This window comes from Sapajus apella, unplaced genomic scaffold (assembly GCF_009761245.1).
Source record: "Sapajus apella isolate SASKATOON/1434 unplaced genomic scaffold, GSC_monkey_1.0 scaffold12, whole genome shotgun sequence".
NCBI classification, from domain to species: domain Eukaryota; kingdom Metazoa; phylum Chordata; class Mammalia; order Primates; family Cebidae; genus Sapajus; species Sapajus apella.
The window spans coordinates 22,549,531-22,569,593 of NW_022436952.1; the positions used below are offsets into that span (position 1 = coordinate 22,549,531).

At 41.2% G+C, this 20,063-nt stretch overlaps 1 protein-coding gene across 3 annotated transcripts; it reads left to right on the top strand.

Moving 5' to 3' along the window:
• The first annotated feature begins 324 nt into the window (after nucleotides 1–324).
• Nucleotides 325–19,721, top strand: TMEM220 (transmembrane protein 220). Of its 3 annotated transcripts, none has more exons than XM_032280263.1 (6): nucleotides 361–536; nucleotides 1,304–1,333; nucleotides 7,409–7,469; nucleotides 8,844–8,967; nucleotides 10,599–10,658; nucleotides 19,041–19,721. In XM_032280263.1, exons 1-6 carry the CDS (start codon nucleotides 465–467, stop codon nucleotides 19,174–19,176), a joined length of 483 nt encoding a protein of 160 aa, XP_032136154.1. In that variant the 5' UTR covers nucleotides 361–464; the 3' UTR covers nucleotides 19,177–19,721. The 3 variants fall into 3 exon arrangements, with proteins under 3 accessions (XP_032136155.1, XP_032136154.1, XP_032136156.1); XM_032280265.1 differs by lacking the exon at nucleotides 19,041–19,721 and adding an exon at nucleotides 14,022–14,920 and having other exon boundaries at nucleotides 383–536; XM_032280264.1 differs by lacking the exon at nucleotides 1,304–1,333 and having other exon boundaries at nucleotides 325–536; nucleotides 19,041–19,203.
• The last annotated feature ends 342 nt before the right edge of the window (nucleotides 19,722–20,063 follow it).

The window sequence follows — 20,063 nt, forward strand, 5'->3', positions numbered from 1 at the left end:
CTTTCTCTTTCTCTCTTTCTTTCTTCCTATCTCCCTGTCCCCCCCCGCCCCCCGCCTTCCTTCCTTCCTTTTTTCCTTTTCTTTTTCTTTCCTTTTTAAAGATGAGGAAGGTAGCTTTAGTGAAAACAGGCTTTGGAGTTGAACCTATATGGGTTCAAATTCCACTTCCTTCCTCCGCCGAGAGCTGTGAGACCTCGGCCCGGCCCTGCGCTCCCAGTGGGATTCGCTTTCCCATCCGCGAAACGCGGACGGCGCCGCCCACCCCTCGCGGCCTTCGGGGCGGGCTGAGTGGGACTCTGAGTCTGGCTCCAGCCACGCCCTTCGCTCCCGTCCCGGCGCGGACCGCGGCCACTGCAGCGCCCCCTGGGGGCCGAGGCCGGGGCGGGGTCTCGGTCCCTCCGCGGAAGGACGGGGCCGGCCCGGACGAGGCAGGACTCGCCCTTCGGCCCCGCGCTCCCCGAGCCATGGCGCCGGCCCTGTGGCGGGCCTGCAACGGGCTGATGGCCGCCTTCTTCGCGCTGGCGGCCTTCGTGCAGGTCAGGAGGCCGCGGTGGGAGGAGGCCCCGCTGGGCTCCCAGCTCCACCCCTGGCCTGGCGGGCGGTGTAGACCGGCGAGCCGGCAGAGTCGCAGGGGCGCTGTTTATGGGGAGGACGGGACTTGGGTTTCTGCTTGGGGAACCCCCAGCCTCTTCACCGTCTAAGAAACGCGGTGTGTTCATGGAAACGAGTCACACCCCGGGATCTGGCCTGGCAGGCCCCTCCCGAGCTCATACCCTGGAAAGGGCTAGTTCAGTGAGTGGAAGTTCCCAGGGGACCTCACACCTGGGAAGCGGCCCTGACACCTGCCTTAATGACCAGCCTGAGGAGGCACAGAACACATCTCAGGGCCTAGGAGACAAAGCAGGACAAAACCCTTTACAGCATCGTTAGCCCTTCAAGTCGGCTTGGGGACCCTCTTCATAATAATTTCCCTCATTTTTTGAGACTGGTGGGGGTGGGGGTGGAGGGCCCTTAAAATACCCATTCTGGGTTTGAAGAGCCCTCTCCAGAGCTCCTGTGAAGGCTTTTCAAAAACATGAGGCTGCCTATTAAAAACATCCGTTGTGTCAGCCAGAAAGAAACCCCTTCACCCATCCTCATCTACTGGACTATGTCCTGTTCAGATTTTGTATCCGCGGTTCCTATTGCAGTGTCTGGCACTTAACAAATTAATTTTTTTTAAAAGTACTTAACAAATGAATTTAAAAGGAATGGAACAGGACAAGAGGATGTCTGCTAACACCTTGGTGTTCTGGCGTTCCAGGTAAATGACCCAGATGCAGAGCTGTGGGTGGTGAGTATGAGCCTCTTCCAGGCTTTCCTCCATTTGGAAGAATTGGGGAATGGCACAAAATACAGGGTTTTATGTCTTTACTTCTGCTGCCTGCGTAATTTTCTTAGAAACTTAAAAATCAAACCCTTGGTAAACTCTTTTTCCTAAAATATCAGTAGGCAGGATCAGCGTTCTAATGTCATGTGTGTGTCAATTTCGAATTTTCTGGAAACAGGTCTTTCTGCAGTAATCCCTTTGGGTAGATGGCTCAACTGAGGACACTTTCTTTAGGACCTAGAGTAGGCTTCTCACGACCAGTTGAACCGTTTCTTAGTTTCTAGCCAGAAACTCAATGCAAACCTTTGACCAGGAAATAGCAGGCTTAAGTTCTGTGGTTCTGCTAATTCAGTTACTTATATTTATAGAAAGTATTAACTCCTGGTTGGGCAAGGTGGCTAGCGCCTGTAATCTCAGCACACTGGGAAGCCAGGGCAGGCGGATCACTTGAGGTCAGGAGTTCTAGACCAGCCTAGGCAACATGGTAAAACCCCATCGTCACCAAGAAATACAAAAATTAGCCAGGCGTGGTGGCATGAACCCATAGTCCCCAGTCACTCGGGAGGCTGAAGCAGGAGAATTGCTTGAACCCAGAGGCAGAGGTTGCAGTGAACCAAGATTGTGCCACTGCACTCCAGCCTGGGTGACAAAGTGAGACTCCATCTCAAAAAAAAAAAAAAAAGAGAGAGAGAGAGAAAAGAAATATTAAATCCTGCAAAACCTACAGTCTTCGTAAAAGCAGTGCTCCAATTTGAGCCATTTGCAGGAGGGGGACATTGTCCCATACATCTTCTAAATATCTTTTATCTTCTAAAATATCTGAATTTTGCCCAATTTCTCTCAATATAGATACACAAGACTGTATAGTATCACCAAGGAGACTATTCTTAGGCTTTAGAGTAATATTGACAGAGGAGTAACAAGGATGATGGCATTTGGAATTATAACACAAAATTCTAATCAGTTTTTTTGTTTTGTTTTTAGTGCAGTAAAACCACATTCTGATATTTCTTATCCAGATCATTATGCCTCTGAATCAAATCAAACTGCCTTTGCCCTGGCACCCTGTCCCTTATCTTGAATTCCAAATATTGTTTCCCTGCAGACAAGTCTCAGACATCCAGCTTAATGATGAATTCGCAAAAAACTCCTGCTGCGTATATTCACCTTTATGTCACCCTGCTCCTCAAATATCCCCAAGGACCTACCTAGCATATTTCCCTCCAAAATTTACTCCTTCTCCCGACACACCCATTTTTGTTATCAGCAGAATCATTCTCTGAGTCGTCCTTGTCCAGAATCTCAGTCATTGTTAACATTCCTGTGTTCCTTACCAATGACTTGGAGATCCCCTCAAAAAACAAAATAAATTTGAGCTGAGCATGCACGGCCTGTAGTTCCAGTTACTCAGGAGGCTGAGGCAGGAGAATCACTTGAGCCCAGGAGTTCAGGCCAGCCTGTGCAACATAGCGAGACCCCCATCTCTAAAAAATTAGGTAATTAACAATTGGCTGGGCGTGGTGCCTCATGCCTTTAATCCCAGCACTTTGGGAGGCAGAGGCGGGCAGATCACCTGAGGTCGGGAGTTCGAGACCAGCTTGACCAACATGGAGAAACTCCCTCTACTAAAAATACAAAATTAGCCAGGCGTGATGGCACATGCCTGTAATCCCAGCTATTTGGGAGGCTGAGGCAGGAGAATCACTTGAACACAGGAGGCGGATGTTGTGGTCAGCCCAGATCATGCCATTGCACTCCATCTTGGGCAACGAAAGTGAAATTCCATCTCAAAAAAAAAAAAAAAAAAGGTAAACAATCTAGGTCTAATTGTTTACCTATATAGTACCTGCACATTTTGTCTTTCACTCCAGCCTGGGCAACAAGAGTGAAATTCCATCTCAAAAAAAAAAAAAAATTAAACAATCTAGGTCTAATTGCTTACCTATATAGTACCTGCACATTTTGTCTTTCATTCATGCTCAGATGATATAATAGGAAGAACAGACCCCACGTCCCCGTACACATCCTCCCTCATTCACCGTTCAGCCCTCCCACCTGGACCCCTAGAACCGCTTCCTAACTCTTCTGTCTGCTTCTAATCTCTTCTGCTCCTAGAGCATCTCCTGTATGTCACTTTCTGCTTCAAATGCTTTTGTCATGTCCCAAGATCTCTAAGTTGAAACTCTCCAACTTGGATTCAAGGCTCACCACAGAATGGCCCCAACCCACCTTCCTGGCTTGGTCACTGAAGCCTAATCCAGCAATTAACAGTTACTGTACCTTGCCCTGGAATTCCTGTATACCATACTTTCCCCAAGCTTCAATAGCTATTGCAAATGCTGTCTCAACCAAAAAATCTCTCTACCTTTCTCCTGTAGGCTCCAGCCATTCTTCCTTTGGACCTTTTCTGTTGTGCTAACACATTGGGCTTTGCATTAAAGTTGGCTGTGTGTGTGCCGGCTCCCACAAGGACAAGAATCATTTTTCCTTCTTCTTGGTAGTCTTCAAGCAACCTCATTAGAGGATCCCTTATAGAAATCCTTCCTGTAGTGACTCTTGAATGAATGCAAGAATGAATGGATGCACCAGTAAGCAAATATGAGGCCTTGGGGGCTGGCCCGAGTCATTTCTGTGTTCTTTGCTTCACCGTACTCATGGAGAATATTTGTATCAGAACACATATGGCAGCAAATAATAGAAACTTGACCAGCATCAGTTTATTAAAATACAGAGTATCTCATTTAAGCAGTCCAGAGGTACCTGTTTAAGTCAACAGTGTCATCAAGAACCTGAGCTTTCTGCCTTTCTTCTCTGCTATCCTTAATGGTTCGGTGATATCTCCTCTTACGTTCACAGAATGGCTGCCGCAGCTCCAAACATCTCATCCCCAGAAAAGAGCATCCCAAGGAGGATGAAGCAAGGCAGGAACAAAATAAGTTTTCCTCCTGTGCTTTCTCCTCTTCTGTCAGAGAGGAAAACGTTCCCAAGAAGCCCTTTGGCTAGGGCTGCTATTTAGTTTGTATATACCCGTATGCCATATTCTTAGGGTTCCATTCTGATTGGTCTGTATCCATGCATGTTAACTGTAAAATGTTGTGAGTATCAGCCTTGCCCCAAAAAGACTTCTCTTCCCATCTCATTGCTGAAGCAGGACCACCCCTACCTTCAAGAAGTCCAGAGGTAGCTGAGAAAACAAATTGACTTTTTCAGCTTTTTTAGTGGCAGGTGGACAAGGAAAGTGATATTAGGAATGACTGCCATAGTACTCAAGGACTACATGTTGAATAAAGCTAAATATCGTAAATGAATACTATGATATACTTAGTTTTTTTTGTTTGTTTGTTTTGGTTTTTGAAATAGAATCTTGCTCTGTTGCCAGGCTGGAGTGCAGTGTTGAGATCTCTACTCACTGCAACCTCCGCCTCCCGGGTTTTTAAGCGATTCTTCAGCCTCAGCCTCCTGAGTAGCTGGGATTACAGGTGTGCACCACCATGCCCAGGTAATTTTTGTATTTTTAGTAGAGACGATGTTTCACCATGTTGGCCAGGATGGTCTCAATCTCTTGACCTCATGATCCGCCTGCCTTGGCCTCCCAAAGTGCTGGGATTAGAAGCATGAGCCCCCACATCTGTCCTACTTAGCTTTTTTTAATCCACTAACAAAAATGCAAAAGACCATTATAAGTGGGTTCTGCTGATTCCATTATTATTTGTACTGTACATGGGTTTTTAAATTTTTATTATTATTTCTTTGAGATGGACTTTCCCTCTGGTTGCCCATGCTGGAGTGCAATGGCGTGATCTTAGCTCACCGCAACCTCCACTTCCCAGGTTCAAGTGATTCTCCTACCTCAGCCTTCCGAGTAGCTGGGATTATAGGCATGCGCCACCACAACTGGCTGTACTGTACATTTTTTAACTTGTGTATTAGAAACAATTATTTTCAGTCTCTCTGGCCTCAGATTTTTAAAATTTCATTCAAGATAGACAAAAGCATTAACAGGATTAAAAGGATTAACAGGTCATAACTGCTTGGGAAACTATTATTTAAAGGATTGTTTTGTTCATGTTTACAATATGAAAACAATACAATACAATATAATATGGAAAAAAAGATTCTCTTGAGACAGGGTCTCACTCTGTCACCCAGGCTGGAGTACAGTGGTACAATCACAGCTTACTGCAGCCTTGACCTCCCAGGCTCAGGTGATCCTCCCCGCTCAGCGTCAGCCTCCTAAGTAACTGGGACTTTGCATGCACACCACCATGCCTGGCTAATTTTCTGTATTTTTTGTAGAGATGGAGTTTTGTCATGATGCCTAAGCTGGTTTTGAACCTCTGGCCTCAAGCCATCCTCCTGTCTTAGCCTCCCAAAGTGCTGGGATTACAGGCATTAACTACCATGCCTGGCTTTTTCTTTTATTATTATTATTATTATTTTCTGAGAAGCATTTCTTATAGACAGCACAAATAAATATTGTATGATGCCTGTGTGTGTGTTTGTATGCGTGTATTTAACACTCTCTCTTTGGCTGCCATGTGGTTTTTCACGGGGAGAAAACTAACCTCTTATGCTCTAAGTGTGGTCCTTGAGTCAACAGTAACAGCAGCCCCTGAGAGCTAACGAAACTCAGAAACTTGTGCCCCCTCCCTCAACCTCCAGCATTGTAATTTACATTTTAAGAAGATCCTCAGTGATTTATGTCCACCTGTTAGTGATTACCTGACATGGAAATGTCAATATGGGCCAATATTCCAATAACCATTAGAGACGGAATAGGAAAGATGAAGACAGAGTCTGTAATCCAAACACTTCCTCTCCCCTGGGTCAAGATAGGCGTGTAGTAAAATCAGATCACTTAAATATGCAGTTCTGACAACTTCCAAATAAGCTAATGGTCTCTGACATAAGCACCAAAAGCCCCATCCTTCTTATAAACCCACCCTCCCTACTTGCTCCCTGCCAACAACACATGCCCACACAATACTAAGTTTGGCTAGAGCCTGCTTGCTATGAGCAAGGCTTAGGAATAGGGCCTCATTAGGACCAGTCTTCTCATTTCCAGACAATGTATCAGCAGTTTCCAAAATGAAGAGCCTGACCTTATTACTGGGCACAGCTGATTGCGTATGCATTCTTAGAAAACTTTCTGTAGTCTCACAGAGATGCAGTACTGGGATTGATGGTCCACTGGGTCAAGCCCAGTGGAAAGGGCTGTCTAGCATCCTGGCTGCTCCTGCCCTACTTTTCAAAGAACATTTTCTTTTATGCAAGTGGGGAAAGGCCAATATTTGGGCATGAAAGTTGCTTGGGAGAGACTGGAAAGTTAGCGTCTTTTTTTTTTCTTTTTTTTTTTAGTAAAAGGAGATTTATTTGTTATGAAGAGAAACCCAGAGCATGTTAGAGTGTCGTAAGACCTAAACTCTGTGCTCAGTGCTAGAGGTTGAAAATGAATAAGGCCGGGCACAGTGGCTCACACCTGTAATCCCAGCACTTTGGGAGGCCGAGACAGGTAGATCACAAGATTAGGAGTTCGGAACCAGCCTGGCCAACATATTGAAACCCTATCTCTACTAATACAAAAAAAAAAAAAAAATTAACCAGGCGTGGTGGTGCCTGTCTGTGATTCCAGCTACTTAGGAGACTGAGGCAGGAGAATCACTTGAATCCAAGAGGCGGAGGTTGCAGTGAGCCGAGATCAGGCCATTGCACTCCAGCCTGGGCGACAGTGTGAGACTCTGTTTCAAAAGAAGAAAGAAAGAAAGAAGGAGGAAGAGGGGAGGGGGGAGAGGAGGAGGAGGAGCTGCTTCTGGAATAACCTACAGTCTAGAAGAAAGGTAGATAAAATTGCAGGCAGACATGGTAAGTGGCACAAAAGCAGAATCTACCACTTTGTCCATCACCATTGAAACCTAGAAGCAAATCATGGAGAACAGCAGCCACTGATCTCATCTTTCTTTACTTCCTACATATCTCTGAACATCTCATGTATTGGGTATACATCTTAACTCATGTAATTTTCTCTCTGTTTGCTAACAGGTGGTGTACATAATACCTGCAGTACTGACCCTGCTTGTTGGACTTAACCCTCAAGTCACAGGTATAAGCCTTTCTTTCTAAATGGAGCAAATCGGATTTCCTCATGATAACGCGGGTCTATCTGCCCAACTCCCAGGAGTCAAACGGAGCGCTCTAGGCCTTTCTTCTCATTTCTCATAATAAGAGGGGCTAAATCTAATCATCCTCACCCATCTTCAGGAAAACGTCAGAATGATCTGCTGTAAAACAGCATCTTCTGTTTTATAGAAATGACAGGACAGATTATTCACTTTCTTTAAAATAGCTTCTCCTAGCGGGGCTCGAATATTCTCAGGGGTCTTAGAATAAAGACTAATGAGTCTCACCGTGGTGGGGAAAATTCTAGTTCCCTAGATGCCTAGGTTTCTTGTATAGGCTCCTAGAACTCCATCTACATCTTTAAGGTAGATCAGTTAGGGCTCCTTTAGATACAAACTAGAAAAAGAACTCAAATGTGCTATGAGCTAAGAAGAAAAGTTGGTACAGTTGACTGAAAAGGTGAGGAGTGGTGCTGGCTTCAGGCTGGTGGACTGGGAACATCCACTTCTCTCCACCTCTCAGTTCCACCATCTGTCATGCTCACTTCACTCTTGGGCTCCACACAGTGGCCCTGCAGCCCCTCCCCATTCACATCTTCACGATACCACACCCCGTGGAATATAGCCTGTGTTTCTTCACTCTACCAAAGTCTCAAAATGCAGTTGCTGGCTTTGATTGGTTGTCTGTTTGTGCTGATACAAATCACTGTGGCTGAGGAGATAACATGCATTGATTGACCTAGCCAAAGTCCAGTTGGCTAGGAAACGTGGACTGGGAGTGTTAGCATGGTGGATCCCCAAAGAAAATAAGGGTAATTGGGCCGGGCGCGGTGGCTCATGCTTGTAATCCCAGCACTTTGGGAGGCTGAGACGGGTGGATCACCTGAGGTTGGGAGTTTGAGAACAACCTGGCCAACATGGTGAAACCCTGTCTCTACTAAAAATACAAAATTAGCCAGGCATGGTGGGGCATGTCTGTAATCGCAGCTACTTGGGAGGTTGAGGCAGGAGAATCCCTTGAACCTGGGAGGCAGAGGTTGCAATGAGATCGCGCCATTGCACTCCAGCCTGGGCAACAAGAGCAAGACTCCATCTCAAAAAAAAAAAAGAAAGAAAGAAAAAAGAAAATAAGAGGAATCGTCAGAGGAAGGGGAGCTGCTGAGCAACCCAAACAAGAGTGGCCATTGAAGTTTATAATTACTGCTATGACTTCTGTGTTGTCCTAAAAAAAAGGGGGCGATGGGGGTGAGGAGGTCTGAATGTCTTTCTGAAAGCCAACTATGGCAAAACATAAAAAAAGATCACTTTTCTGTGGGCTGTGATTCAATGATTAACAACATCAGGATGTCTATTTTTAGGTAATGCTATTTGGAAAAGTATCTCTGCAATACACACGTTCTTTTGTACGGTGTGGGCTGTTGGCTTGGCGTACTACCTCATGCGTCATACACAACAGAACATCTTACATGAGGAAGAAGGCAGGTGAGCAGGGGCTTTTGCCCTGTGGAGGGGTGTTGGGTGTGCATGGGAACATATTCAAGCTTCTGTATAAGGCATGTGAGGTCGGGGCATGGAAAAATACCGAGGCACTGTATGTATGTTGTTTGTGCACGTCTATTAGATTTCATTATCAAGTCTACTAGCAGTCATGACATATCATATGATACTACCGTCAGGCCGTTGGACTTTGGCCCCCTTGTCACTAGCAAGGGTATTATACAGTAATACTCAGTCCAGTATAATATGGTGATGACCCTGTCAGTCTCTGATTCAGCTCTGGTTTAAGCCAGAATCTTATCTACAAGTACGACCAGCCATCTCAGAGGTCAGTACTTTAAGTCAGCCTGTTAGACGTGCCCTGGTATATCTTTTATCATCTCCTTGTCATGACCACTTTCTCCATTTTTTTTTTTTTTTGAGATGAGAGTCTCAAAACAACAGTCCGCACTGTTGATAGGCTGGAGTGCAGTGGCGTGATCTTGGCTCACTGCAACCTGCGCCTCTTGGGTTCAAGTGATTCTCCTGCCTCAGCCTCCGAGTAGCTGGGACTACAGGCATGCACCACCATGCCTAATTTTTTTTTTTTTTTTTTTTTTTTATATTTTTAGTAGAGACAGGGTTTTACCACGTTGGCCAGGATGGTCTTGATCTCTTGACCTTGTGATCCACTCACCTTGGCCTCCCAAAGTGCTGAGATTACAGGCATGAGCCACTCTGCCCGGCCCACTTTCTCCTATTTTATCATCTCTTCCTTTTCTTCCTCCCACCCTTGTCTCCGTGGGCTTATGAACAGGTCCTTTCCTTTCTTTTCTACCCCTACTGATATCTGCCAACAACAAAACTCATAGACCTGTAAGTTAAACATCACTGAAAAGGTGATTCTTTGCTATAAGCACCAATCTTTAGAAAACTGGAGAGCCAATCTATAGGTTGGGTCTGTAGCTGAGAATGTAGACCAGATGGTCTGAATCATTTCCAGCATGAAGCCCATGAGTTATGGTGAACTCAGGGTGGGCTTCTAGGGGTACTATGGCTGAAGTGATTGCTTTTTATTCTTTGTAAAAGATATGTACTTGTAATACATATATCTAGAAGCATATACCCACCCCCAGATTATTAGTCTGATTTGTACTACAAGTCATTCCTCTCCCCTAAGAAGTGACCCAATCTCTTGCAGGATGTACACAGATTATGTATTGCTTTGAGCTCATTCTGCCTAACACTGAAGCCTCTTTGAAAATGTAAAAACAGTGACTGATCAAATCTGGGATTTTCTTAGTTGCACTGTTTTTTCCAGAGACCTGAAAAAAGTGATATATCTGTGGTTTTTAAAAATATTCCTTTTGGGGTGATCCACTTATAAATTGGGGCATAGTCGGGGATCTCATATCTGCCTTTTAAGATGAAATATATTTTCATATAAGGCTTTAAATTATTTGGAAAAAAGTAATTTATGAATCATGGTCAGACTTGAAACTATGCCATAGATGCCACAGATCTTGGGGGAGAGTCACCCAATCAGAATGCACTATCAAGTGGTCATGGAGACAATGGGATGATATGCATTTCACTTGTAGCCGCTTCCAAAATCTGAAATGTATGCCATTTTATAGGGAGCTGTCTGGTCTGGTGATTATTACAGCGTGGATGATCCTGTGCTGCAGTTCCTCAAAGTAAGTATTCAACTCATTAGTTAAAATCACATCTTCAAGGCTGATAAAATCAGGTAGTAAGTGAACATACTGCCATAGAAGTAAGAACAGGAATCTTTTGGCCGGGCGTGGTGATGCACGCCTGTAATCCCAGCACTTTGGGAGGCCAAGGCAGGCAGATCACGAGGTCAAGAGATTGACACCATCCTGGCCAACATGTTGAAACCCTGTTTCTACTAAAAATACAAAAATTAGTCGGGCATGGTGGCACATGCCTGTAGTCCCAGCTACTCAGGAGGCCAAGGCAGGAGAATTGCTTGAACGGGAGGCAGAGGTTGCAGTGAGCTGAGATCACACCATTGCACTTCAACCTGGTAACAGAGCAAGACTCTGTCTCAAAAAAAATAATAATACTATTTTGAAAGAAATCTTCCCTTTTCTTAAGAGAAGCCAATAATAGTTTATTTAAAAGTTTCATGGTCACTGTTGTCCACGAAAACCATAGTTTTTTACATGGCCCACTGTAGTCATAGGCAGTTGTCAGCCTAAAGTGTGTTCTTCAGGGTGAAGGAAAATGATCTCAGGAGGAAGCATGGAGATTCAGGAAAGAATGAAGAGCAAAGACAATATAAATGTGTGTGTACAGATCAATGAATGTTAACCAAACTTACCTAGGATAAAAATACATGACAACAGTGACATAAAATCTGGAAAACAGTGAATGGAATTTAAGTTTTCTAAGGTTCTTTAATTGTGTGAGAAGAGGTGAAAGTATCCATTTATATTAGACTTTGGTAAGTCCAGGATTCATGTTTTAATTGTTAGAGTAACCACTAATAGCATTAAAATGAGTACAGAAGGCAGGAAAAGGGGAAGGGGGAACAGAAAAAAATGAGGACCAATAGTAAACATGTGTTAAGATATAGATTTAAACCTAGAGATATCAGAAATTACATTAAATGTAAAGATTTCAGTTAAGGGGCCAGGCGCGGTGGCTCAAGCCTGTAATCCCAGCACTTTGGGAGGCCGAGGCGGGTGGATCACGAGGTCAAGTGATCGAGACCATCCTGGTCAACACGGTCAAACCCCGTCTCTACTGAAAATACAAAAAATTAGCTGGGCATGGTAGCGCATGCCTGTAATCCCAGCTACTCAGGAGGCTGAGGCAGGAGAATTGCCTGAACCCAGGAGGCGGAGGTTGCGGTGAGCCGAGATCGCGCCATTGCACTCCAGCCTGGGTAACAAGAGCGAAACTCCGTTCCCCCCCCAAAAAAAAAACAATAACAACAACAAAAAAAAGATTTCAGTTAAGTGCCAAAGATTTTCAAAATATATAAAAAGATTTAAAACCCAACTTTACACTGCTTATAAAAGATAACCCTTAACTATACTGATATAGAAAGATTTAAAGTCAAAAGATGAAAAAAATTTACAAACACCAGCCAAATGAAATCCAGTATTGCAATTTTAACAACAAAGTAGAATCTAAGGCAATTACTGGAGGAAAAAAAAATTTATGAATATTTTTAATTTTTTGATTTAAACTTTTTATTTTGAATTTTCAAATATATATTAAAAGCAGAGAGATTAATATAGTGAATCAGATGTACTCATTACCCAGCTTCAACAATGATCTAAACTTTATCCACACCACACTGCAAACTATTTTTTTTTTGAGACAGAGTCTCACTGTTCCCCAGACTAGAGTGCAGTGGGGCTATCTCGGCTCACTGCAAACCTCCACTTCCCAGGTTCAAGTGATTCTCCTGCCTCAGCCTCCCAAGTAGCTGCGATTACAGGCATGTGCCACCACACCCGACTAATTTTTGTGTTTTTAGTAGAGATGGGGTTTCACCATGTTGGCCAGGCTGGTCTTGAACTCCTGACCGCAAGTGATCCACCCACTTCAGCCTCCCAAAGTCCTGGGATTACAGGCATGAGCCTCTATGCCTGGCTTGCTGAACTATTTTGAAATAAATCCCACATATCATACTGTTTCCTTTGTATATCAGAATATATCTCTAAAAGATAAGCACTTAAAAACTACTCTATCATCATATAAAAAATGAAGGAATAACTTCAGTATTGTGAGTTTTAAATGTTTGTCCTTCCGTGCCTTATATTTTCTGTAACTTGGTTGTTAGATCTAAAGACTTGATGAGATTCTGGCATTATTATTATTATTATTGATTACTTCATGTTAAGTAATGATGCTATATATTCCCATCATAATATACATAACACCCAGCTGCTTATCTTTGATGTTAATAGTCTTTGATAAGTACTGCCTAAATCCATTAGTTAGTTTGGTTTGCAAAACTGTGATATTCTAGTTATATCACTACTTGTTTATTAGCTGGAAAACGTCTATAAAGAGAAATGTCCACTTATTTATCCGTTGGCTACTCCAAGGTACAGATCATCAGAAGAAAATGAAAGGAAAAGAAGTTAATTCTCTCCCTTAGTTACCAGTTTCCTTTTTTTCCTTTTCTTTTTTTCAGACAGAGTCTTGCTCTGTTGCTCAGGCTGGAGTGCAGTGGCATGATCTTGGGTCACTGCAACTGCAACCTCTGCCTCCCAGGTTCAAGCGATTCTCTTGCCTCAGCCTCCCAAGTAGCTGAGACTACAGGTGTACAGTACCATGCCTAGATAATTTTTGTGTGTTTCTTTTTTTTTTTTTTTGAGACAGAGTCTTGCTCTGTCACCCAGGCTGGAGTGCAGTGGCATGATCTCGGCTCACTGCAACCTCTGCCTCCCACTTTCAAGGAATTCTCCTGCCTCAGCCTCCCGAGTAGCTGGGACTACAGATGGAGGCCACCACACCCAGGTAATTTTTGTATCTTTTACTAGAGACAGGATTTCACCATATTGGCCAGGCTGGTCTCAAACTCCTAACCTCAAGTGATCCGCCCACCTTGGCCTCCCAAAGTGCTGGGATTATGGGCAATTTTTGTATTTTTAGTAGAGACACGGTTTCACCATGTTGTCCAGCCAGTTATCGAACTCCTGACCTCAGGTGATCCACCCACCTTGGCCTCCCAAAGTGCCAGGATTACAGACATGAGCCACCACGCCCGGCCTAGTTACCAGTTTTTAAAATATATTGTTTCTTACCTGGGCATTCTCCAACGGTGACCAATGAGTCTTGTTTCTTTATTTTTGTTTAGTACCATTAAAAAGTCATGGATTTAAACATACTTATTTATTTATTTATTTATTTTTTGAGACAGAGTCTCACTCTGTCACCCAGGCTGGAGTGGTGTAGTGGCAGGATCTCAGATCACTGCAACCTCCACTTCCCAAGTTTAAGCAATTCTCCTCCCTCCTGAGTAGCTGGGACTACAGGTGGACGCCACCATGCCCAGCTAATTTTTGTATTTTTAGTAGAGACGGGGTTTCACCATGTTGTCCAGGCTGGTCTCGAACTACTGACCTCATGATCTGCCTGCCTCAGCCTCCCAAAGTGCTGGGATTACAGGTGTGAGCCACTGCATCTGGCCAATTTAAACATACTTGATGTGTTTCAGTCCATGACAGTTACTGTCTTTATTGATGCTCACACCATCCCATTTTTGGCCAGTGGCACTTACTCAGGTTGGCTCCTGAATTGTTTCTGACATGACCCTAGTAAATCTTTGATAGCTTCCTTGCTTTCTGGTATGCAAGATGTTAAATCACAAAGTCATTTTATACCCAGGATCATGTTTTATGCCACAGACCTGGAATCAGCAGTGTTTGCAATGTTTATGAATTTATATATGTCATAAAGGTATATGTATACATAGATACATATATATGTACATGTATACATTTAAAGTTAAAGTATCTTATGAGTTTATACTAACTACTTAAATTCAGAGGCACCAGTTCTCATTAACCTTATTGGACATTTTATATCTGTATCTCCTTTTAAAACATGGCAAAATCTCTAGTCTCAGTGACCTCAACATAATCACCCATTTGATTTATTCTATAATGCAAATGCAATCTCAAAATAATAATATGACTAATGAAAACAGGTTCTTTTGTTTGTTTTTGTTTATTAGAGTATAACCTACTAAGGGATGTATACTCAAATTACTGGGCATAATTGTTCTGTATGCTAATGCCACCAATTGAATACACAGGTTCATTTATTTCTAGGGATAACTGTATTGAAAATATACTGATATTATTTTATAATTATGTAAAATATCTGCATGGCTCGAAAGTCAAATCTATAAAATAAGATATATCAAAAGAAATCTATCCAGTAAAACCAGGTGGAAAGAGAAAGAAAAAAACACAAAAGAAATGTAGCTTCTCCAGCCCCCAACCCTGTATCTTCCCTTTCCCTATGGGGGAAACTTTTTTCAGTTTTATAGTTTATCCTTCCATGATTTTTCAGTGGAGCAAATGTGTGCAGTTAGTTCTATTCCTGCTTATCTTAGGTAACTGGCAGTGTACTGTACACAGTTGTATTCCACTTGCTTTTCCACTTATATCCTGGAGATCATTCTATAGTATAGAAAAACTTTTCTTATTCTGCCGATAGCTCCATAGTTTAATCACCCAGTCCTCTGCTATGTAGATAGTAGACAGAGCAGGACTCTGTCTCATCAGATAGTTAAGGCCAAGGCGGGTGGATCACGAGGTCAGGAGATTGAGACCATCCTGGCTAACATGGTGAAACTCAGTCTCTACTAAAATACAAAAAAATATATACATATATATGTATATATATATATAGCTGGGTGTGGTGGCGTGTGCCTGTAGTCCCTGCTACTCAGGAGGCTAGGCAGGGGAATCACTAGAACTGGGAGGCAGAGGTCACAGTGAGCCAAGATCGCGCCACTGCACTCCAGCCTGGCAACAAAGCAAGACTCCATCTTACAGAAAAAACTTTCTATTTACTCCCAAATTCCCCTCCATATGGCTCCTCCATTTTGCATCCCCACCAGCCATAGCTAACAGTGTCTGTTTTCCCATAGCCTTGCCAACAGAATATATTATCAAAATCTTGAATTTTTACTCATCAGATAGTTGAGAAAGGGGTAGTTTTAACTTACATTTCTCTTATTAAGAGCAAAAGTGAGCACATTTTCAAATGGTTAAGAGCCATTTGTATTTATTTTTCTATAAAAAATCTTGGTCTACCTCTGAGCAATGTAGGTTTAACCTGACTCTAAGGTTGTTAGTCTTTTCTGTTTTTAGAAGCTCCATCTGTGATGTAAGCTGAAAAGATTTTTTTGCAGTTTGTTATTTTCCTTTAACTTTGCTTAGGCAAAGGCTTTGCCATGAAAAGTTCTTTTATTTTTTTATCTTTTTATTTTATGTAATTGTACTTATCAATTCTTTTCCTTAATTGCTTCTGAATTTGGAGTCATAGTTAGGAAAACCTTCTCTCTCTCAGGTTGTAAAGTAACTTGCCTAAGTTTTCATCTAATACCTGTATGGTTTCATTTGTACATTTAAATATTTGATCTGTTTAGAATTTACTCTGGTGTAATGGTATGAAGAACAGGTCCAATTTTATATTAGAAAGTAGATTTAATATGCCAAAGGAAAACACCTTTTTTTTTTTTTTTGAGGCAGAGTCTCGCTCTCGCCGCAGGCTGGAGTGCAGTGGCATAATCTCGGCTCACTGCAGCCTCCACCTCCTGGGTTCAAGCAATTCTCCTGACTCGGTCTCCTGAGTAGCTGGGACTACAGGCATGTGCCTCCACACCCAGCTAATTTTTGTGTTTTTTTGTAGAGACCATGTTGGCCAGGATGGTCTCGATCTCTTGACCTTGTGATCTGTCTGCCTCAGCCTCCCCAGGTGCTGGGAATACAGGCGTTGAGCCACCAAACCCGGCCCAAGAAGACACTTTTTAATGACAAAAGATTCAGTTCATTAAGAAGATAATAACAATGCTACATTTGTATGGACCTAATAACACAGCCACCAAATAGATACAACAAAAATTGACAGAACTAAGAAGAAAAATGGAAAAAGCCACAGTCATTTTGGGAGACTAACACACCTCTCAGTTACTAGCAAACAAACACAAAAAATAAAAATAATGATATAAAAGATTTTAATCACACAATAAGAAACCAATAATGGCAAGATACACATTCTTTTCAAGTGCACATTGAGTATTTTACAAAATGAGTATATATTTGGCCATGAAGTAAGTGCCAACGAATTTCAAAGGACTGAAATCCTGCAGAGTATGTTCTTTGACCACAGTGCAATTAAGCTAGAAATCATTACCAAAAAGATAATTAGGCAATTCCTGTATATTTGGAAGTTAGGAAATAGTTTCAAATAACACTTGGGTCAAAGAAGAAATCACAATAGAAATTAGAAAATATTTTGAACTGAATAAGGTGAATATTATATATCAAAAAGTGTGAGATGCAGCTAAAAATCATGCTTAGAGGGAAACATATAGCCTTAAGTATATTTTTTCAAGCTTCCAGGAGTTAGGAATTTTTTATTTCAAGAAATTAGGAAAAGAACAGCAAGTTAAACCCCAAAGAAACAAGAAGAAAATAAACATAAAAACAGAAATCAGTGAAATAAAAAAATCAACATAAAAATAGAGAATTAAGGTCAAATATTGATTATCTGAAATGATTTATGACATTGATAAGGACTGACAAGACAAAAAGGAAATAAGATCACAAGGAAGTACAAATAACAAATGTCAGGAATAAAAAAGACTACTACTATGTATCTAATAAGTATTGTAAAAATCTTAAGTGGATATTATGAAGAACTTTACACCAATAAATTTGAAATATAAATTAGACAGATTTCTTGAAAAAATACAGTTTACCAACATTTACACAAGAAGAAATACTCAGAATGGTCCCATAACTATTAAAGAAATTGAGTTCATAATTTAAATTTTATAGCTGGAGAAGTCTACATAACATTTAAGGAAAAAAATAATACCAACTTTCAATAAATACTTCCAGAGAACAGAAAAAAAGAAATACTTCCCAACTAATTTTATGAGGACAGATAATCAAAACTTGACAAGAACATGACAAAAAAAAAAAAAACAAAGAAATTACACAATCTCACTCATGACCACAGATGGAAAATTCCTAAACAACACATTAGCAAGTCAAATCCTGCAATGTATAACCCAACCACCAAGTCTGGTTTATTCTAGGAATGCAAAGTTAGTTTAACATTAAAAAAACCAACCAATGTTTTTCACCACATTAATGGAATGAAAGAAGAAATTATCTTCTAGATCCATACAGAAATAGCATTTCATAAAATTCAACATCCATTCATGTTAAAAACTCTTAGAAAGTAGTGCAGAAGGGAATTTAACCTGATAGAGGATATCTGCACTAAACCCTGAGACTTAATGGTAAACAGCTGAAAACTTTCTCTGAGATCAGGAATGAGATGAGGTTGGCCATACTGCCACTTCTATTCAACGCCATTCTAGCTATTGTCCCAACCAGTAAAATAAGGCAAGAAAAAGATATAAAATGTCCAAGGATTAGACAAGAAGAAATAAAATTTTCATTATTTCTGGGTGACATGTATAGAAAATAAAAAAGAATCTAAATAATTACTAGAATAAGTGAGTTTTGTATGGTCACTGGATCAGGATACAAAAATCAACTGCATTTCTATCAGCAAGTAACAAGTGATAAAACAAAAAATTACCATTTATAAAAACATTCAAAAACTTAACTCCCTAGGAACAAATCTAGCAAAGATATGCAAAATCTCTACACAGAAAACTATAACACATTATGGGAGAAACTGAAGAAAGCCAAAATAATTGGAAGGCTAACCATATAATGGCAAATGGATGAATAAATAAAATGATAGAAGAGAGTAGAATTTAGAAACAGATCTATACATATGTAGTTTTGACTTGACAAAGATGGTACTTCAAGGTAGCAACGAAAGGCAGTCTTTTCAATAAATAGGCTTAGATAAATTCAATATCCACTTGGAAAAATAGTGAAAGAACCCCTACTTTCACAACTTGCATAAAAATCAATTCCAAGGGGATCACACAGATTATAAAAAAGCAAAACGATAAAACTTATACTAGAGAATAAATACCTTCAAGACTTTGGTGAGGGAAATTCTTAAATAGAACTCAAAAATCATTAGGAAAAGATCAACTTTACCATTGTCAAATTAATCAATGACTTCTGTTCCTCAAAAGATGTCAACTGGGACAAGGTATTTGTAACACATATAAACAAGGATTTATATTTAGCATATATATAAAGAATTTCTACAAATTAATGAGTTATATTTCTATAAAACAACTGAGATGAGAACATACTAAAATATAACTATGTGTTTTATCAAGTCAGTCTTTATACTTCTTTCCAAAGCAGTCCATACTTTTTATTGGATTTTGATTTATAATAATTTTTGTGTCTTTATAGGAATCCAGCTGGTGGAAGAATTCAATTGGCTATTGCCATTGCAATCACACTTTTCCCATTTATCTCATGGGTCTACATATATGTTAACAAGGAAATGCGGTCCTCCTGGCCAACTCATTGCAAGACAGTAATTTAAATAAATTCAAGAATTTCGTTTTTAAAATGAGTGTTTTCAGTCAATTTTTTATAAACATTAGGGGAACAAGCCAGTTTTCAGGAGTTTATTTCAGGTAATTTGGGCTAATAGAGTTTTTTAAAATTCCAAATAACTTTTTAAGGCTGCATACAATTTATTTGATATAAGATTGGATGGGACAAGTGAGAAACAGTCTGATGTTTTCTGGAAGCCTTTCTGCAGGGTCTTGTGTCATAATGTAGTGGAAAAAGCCAGAGAATAGAAGTTTAAATGCAAGTTCTAACTACTCACCTTTGTAACTATTTAATTTGGGCAAATACATAAACCCCCGGTGGGTATTTCTTTATAAAACAGGATTAATGCCAGATCTACTTATATAGTTGTAAGCATCAGTCTAGATAATGTAAGAGCACTCTGAAGATACAAAGTGTTCAGAAAGATTACAGAGGGCTGCAGGTGATTAAAATAGAGGGGAGCAAGGATTGGGTAATATACTGAAATAAAGGATCAAGACAGGGTTACAGCCCCCCCCCCCCCTTTTTTTTTAAAGACAGTCTCATGGTCACCCAGGCTGGAGTGCAGTGGCATGATCACAGCTCACTGCAGTCTTGACCTCCCAGGGCTCAGATGATCCTTCTACCTCAGCCTCCCAAGGAGCTAGGACTACAGGTGCGCACCACTAATTTTTTAAAATTTTTTGTGGATACGGGGTTTTGCCATGTTGCCCAGGCTGGTCTTGAACACCTGAGCTCAGGCGATCTGTCCACCTCAGCCTCCCAAAGTGCTGGGATTATAGGCATGAGCCACCCGCCTGGCCTCTATTACTAAAATCTTTCACACTTCCACATTTTTCTTCCATTGTTCTCTACTTCACATAGCTCAGAAAG

What these genes read in the sequence shown, in the direction of transcription:
- TMEM220 (XM_032280263.1), top strand. Translation starts at nt 465, where the DNA reads ATGGCGCCGGCCCTGTGGCGGGCCTGCAACGGGCTGATGGCCGCCTTC. An exon ending in CGCTGGCGGCCTTCGTGCAG is followed by an intron (nt 537 to 1,303) that starts GTCAGGAGGCCG and finishes CTGGCGTTCCAG; the next exon opens with GTAAATGACCCAGATGCAGA. An exon ending in TTACATGAGGAAGAAGGCAG is followed by an intron (nt 8,968 to 10,598) that starts GTGAGCAGGGGC and finishes GCCATTTTATAG; the next exon opens with GGAGCTGTCTGGTCTGGTGA.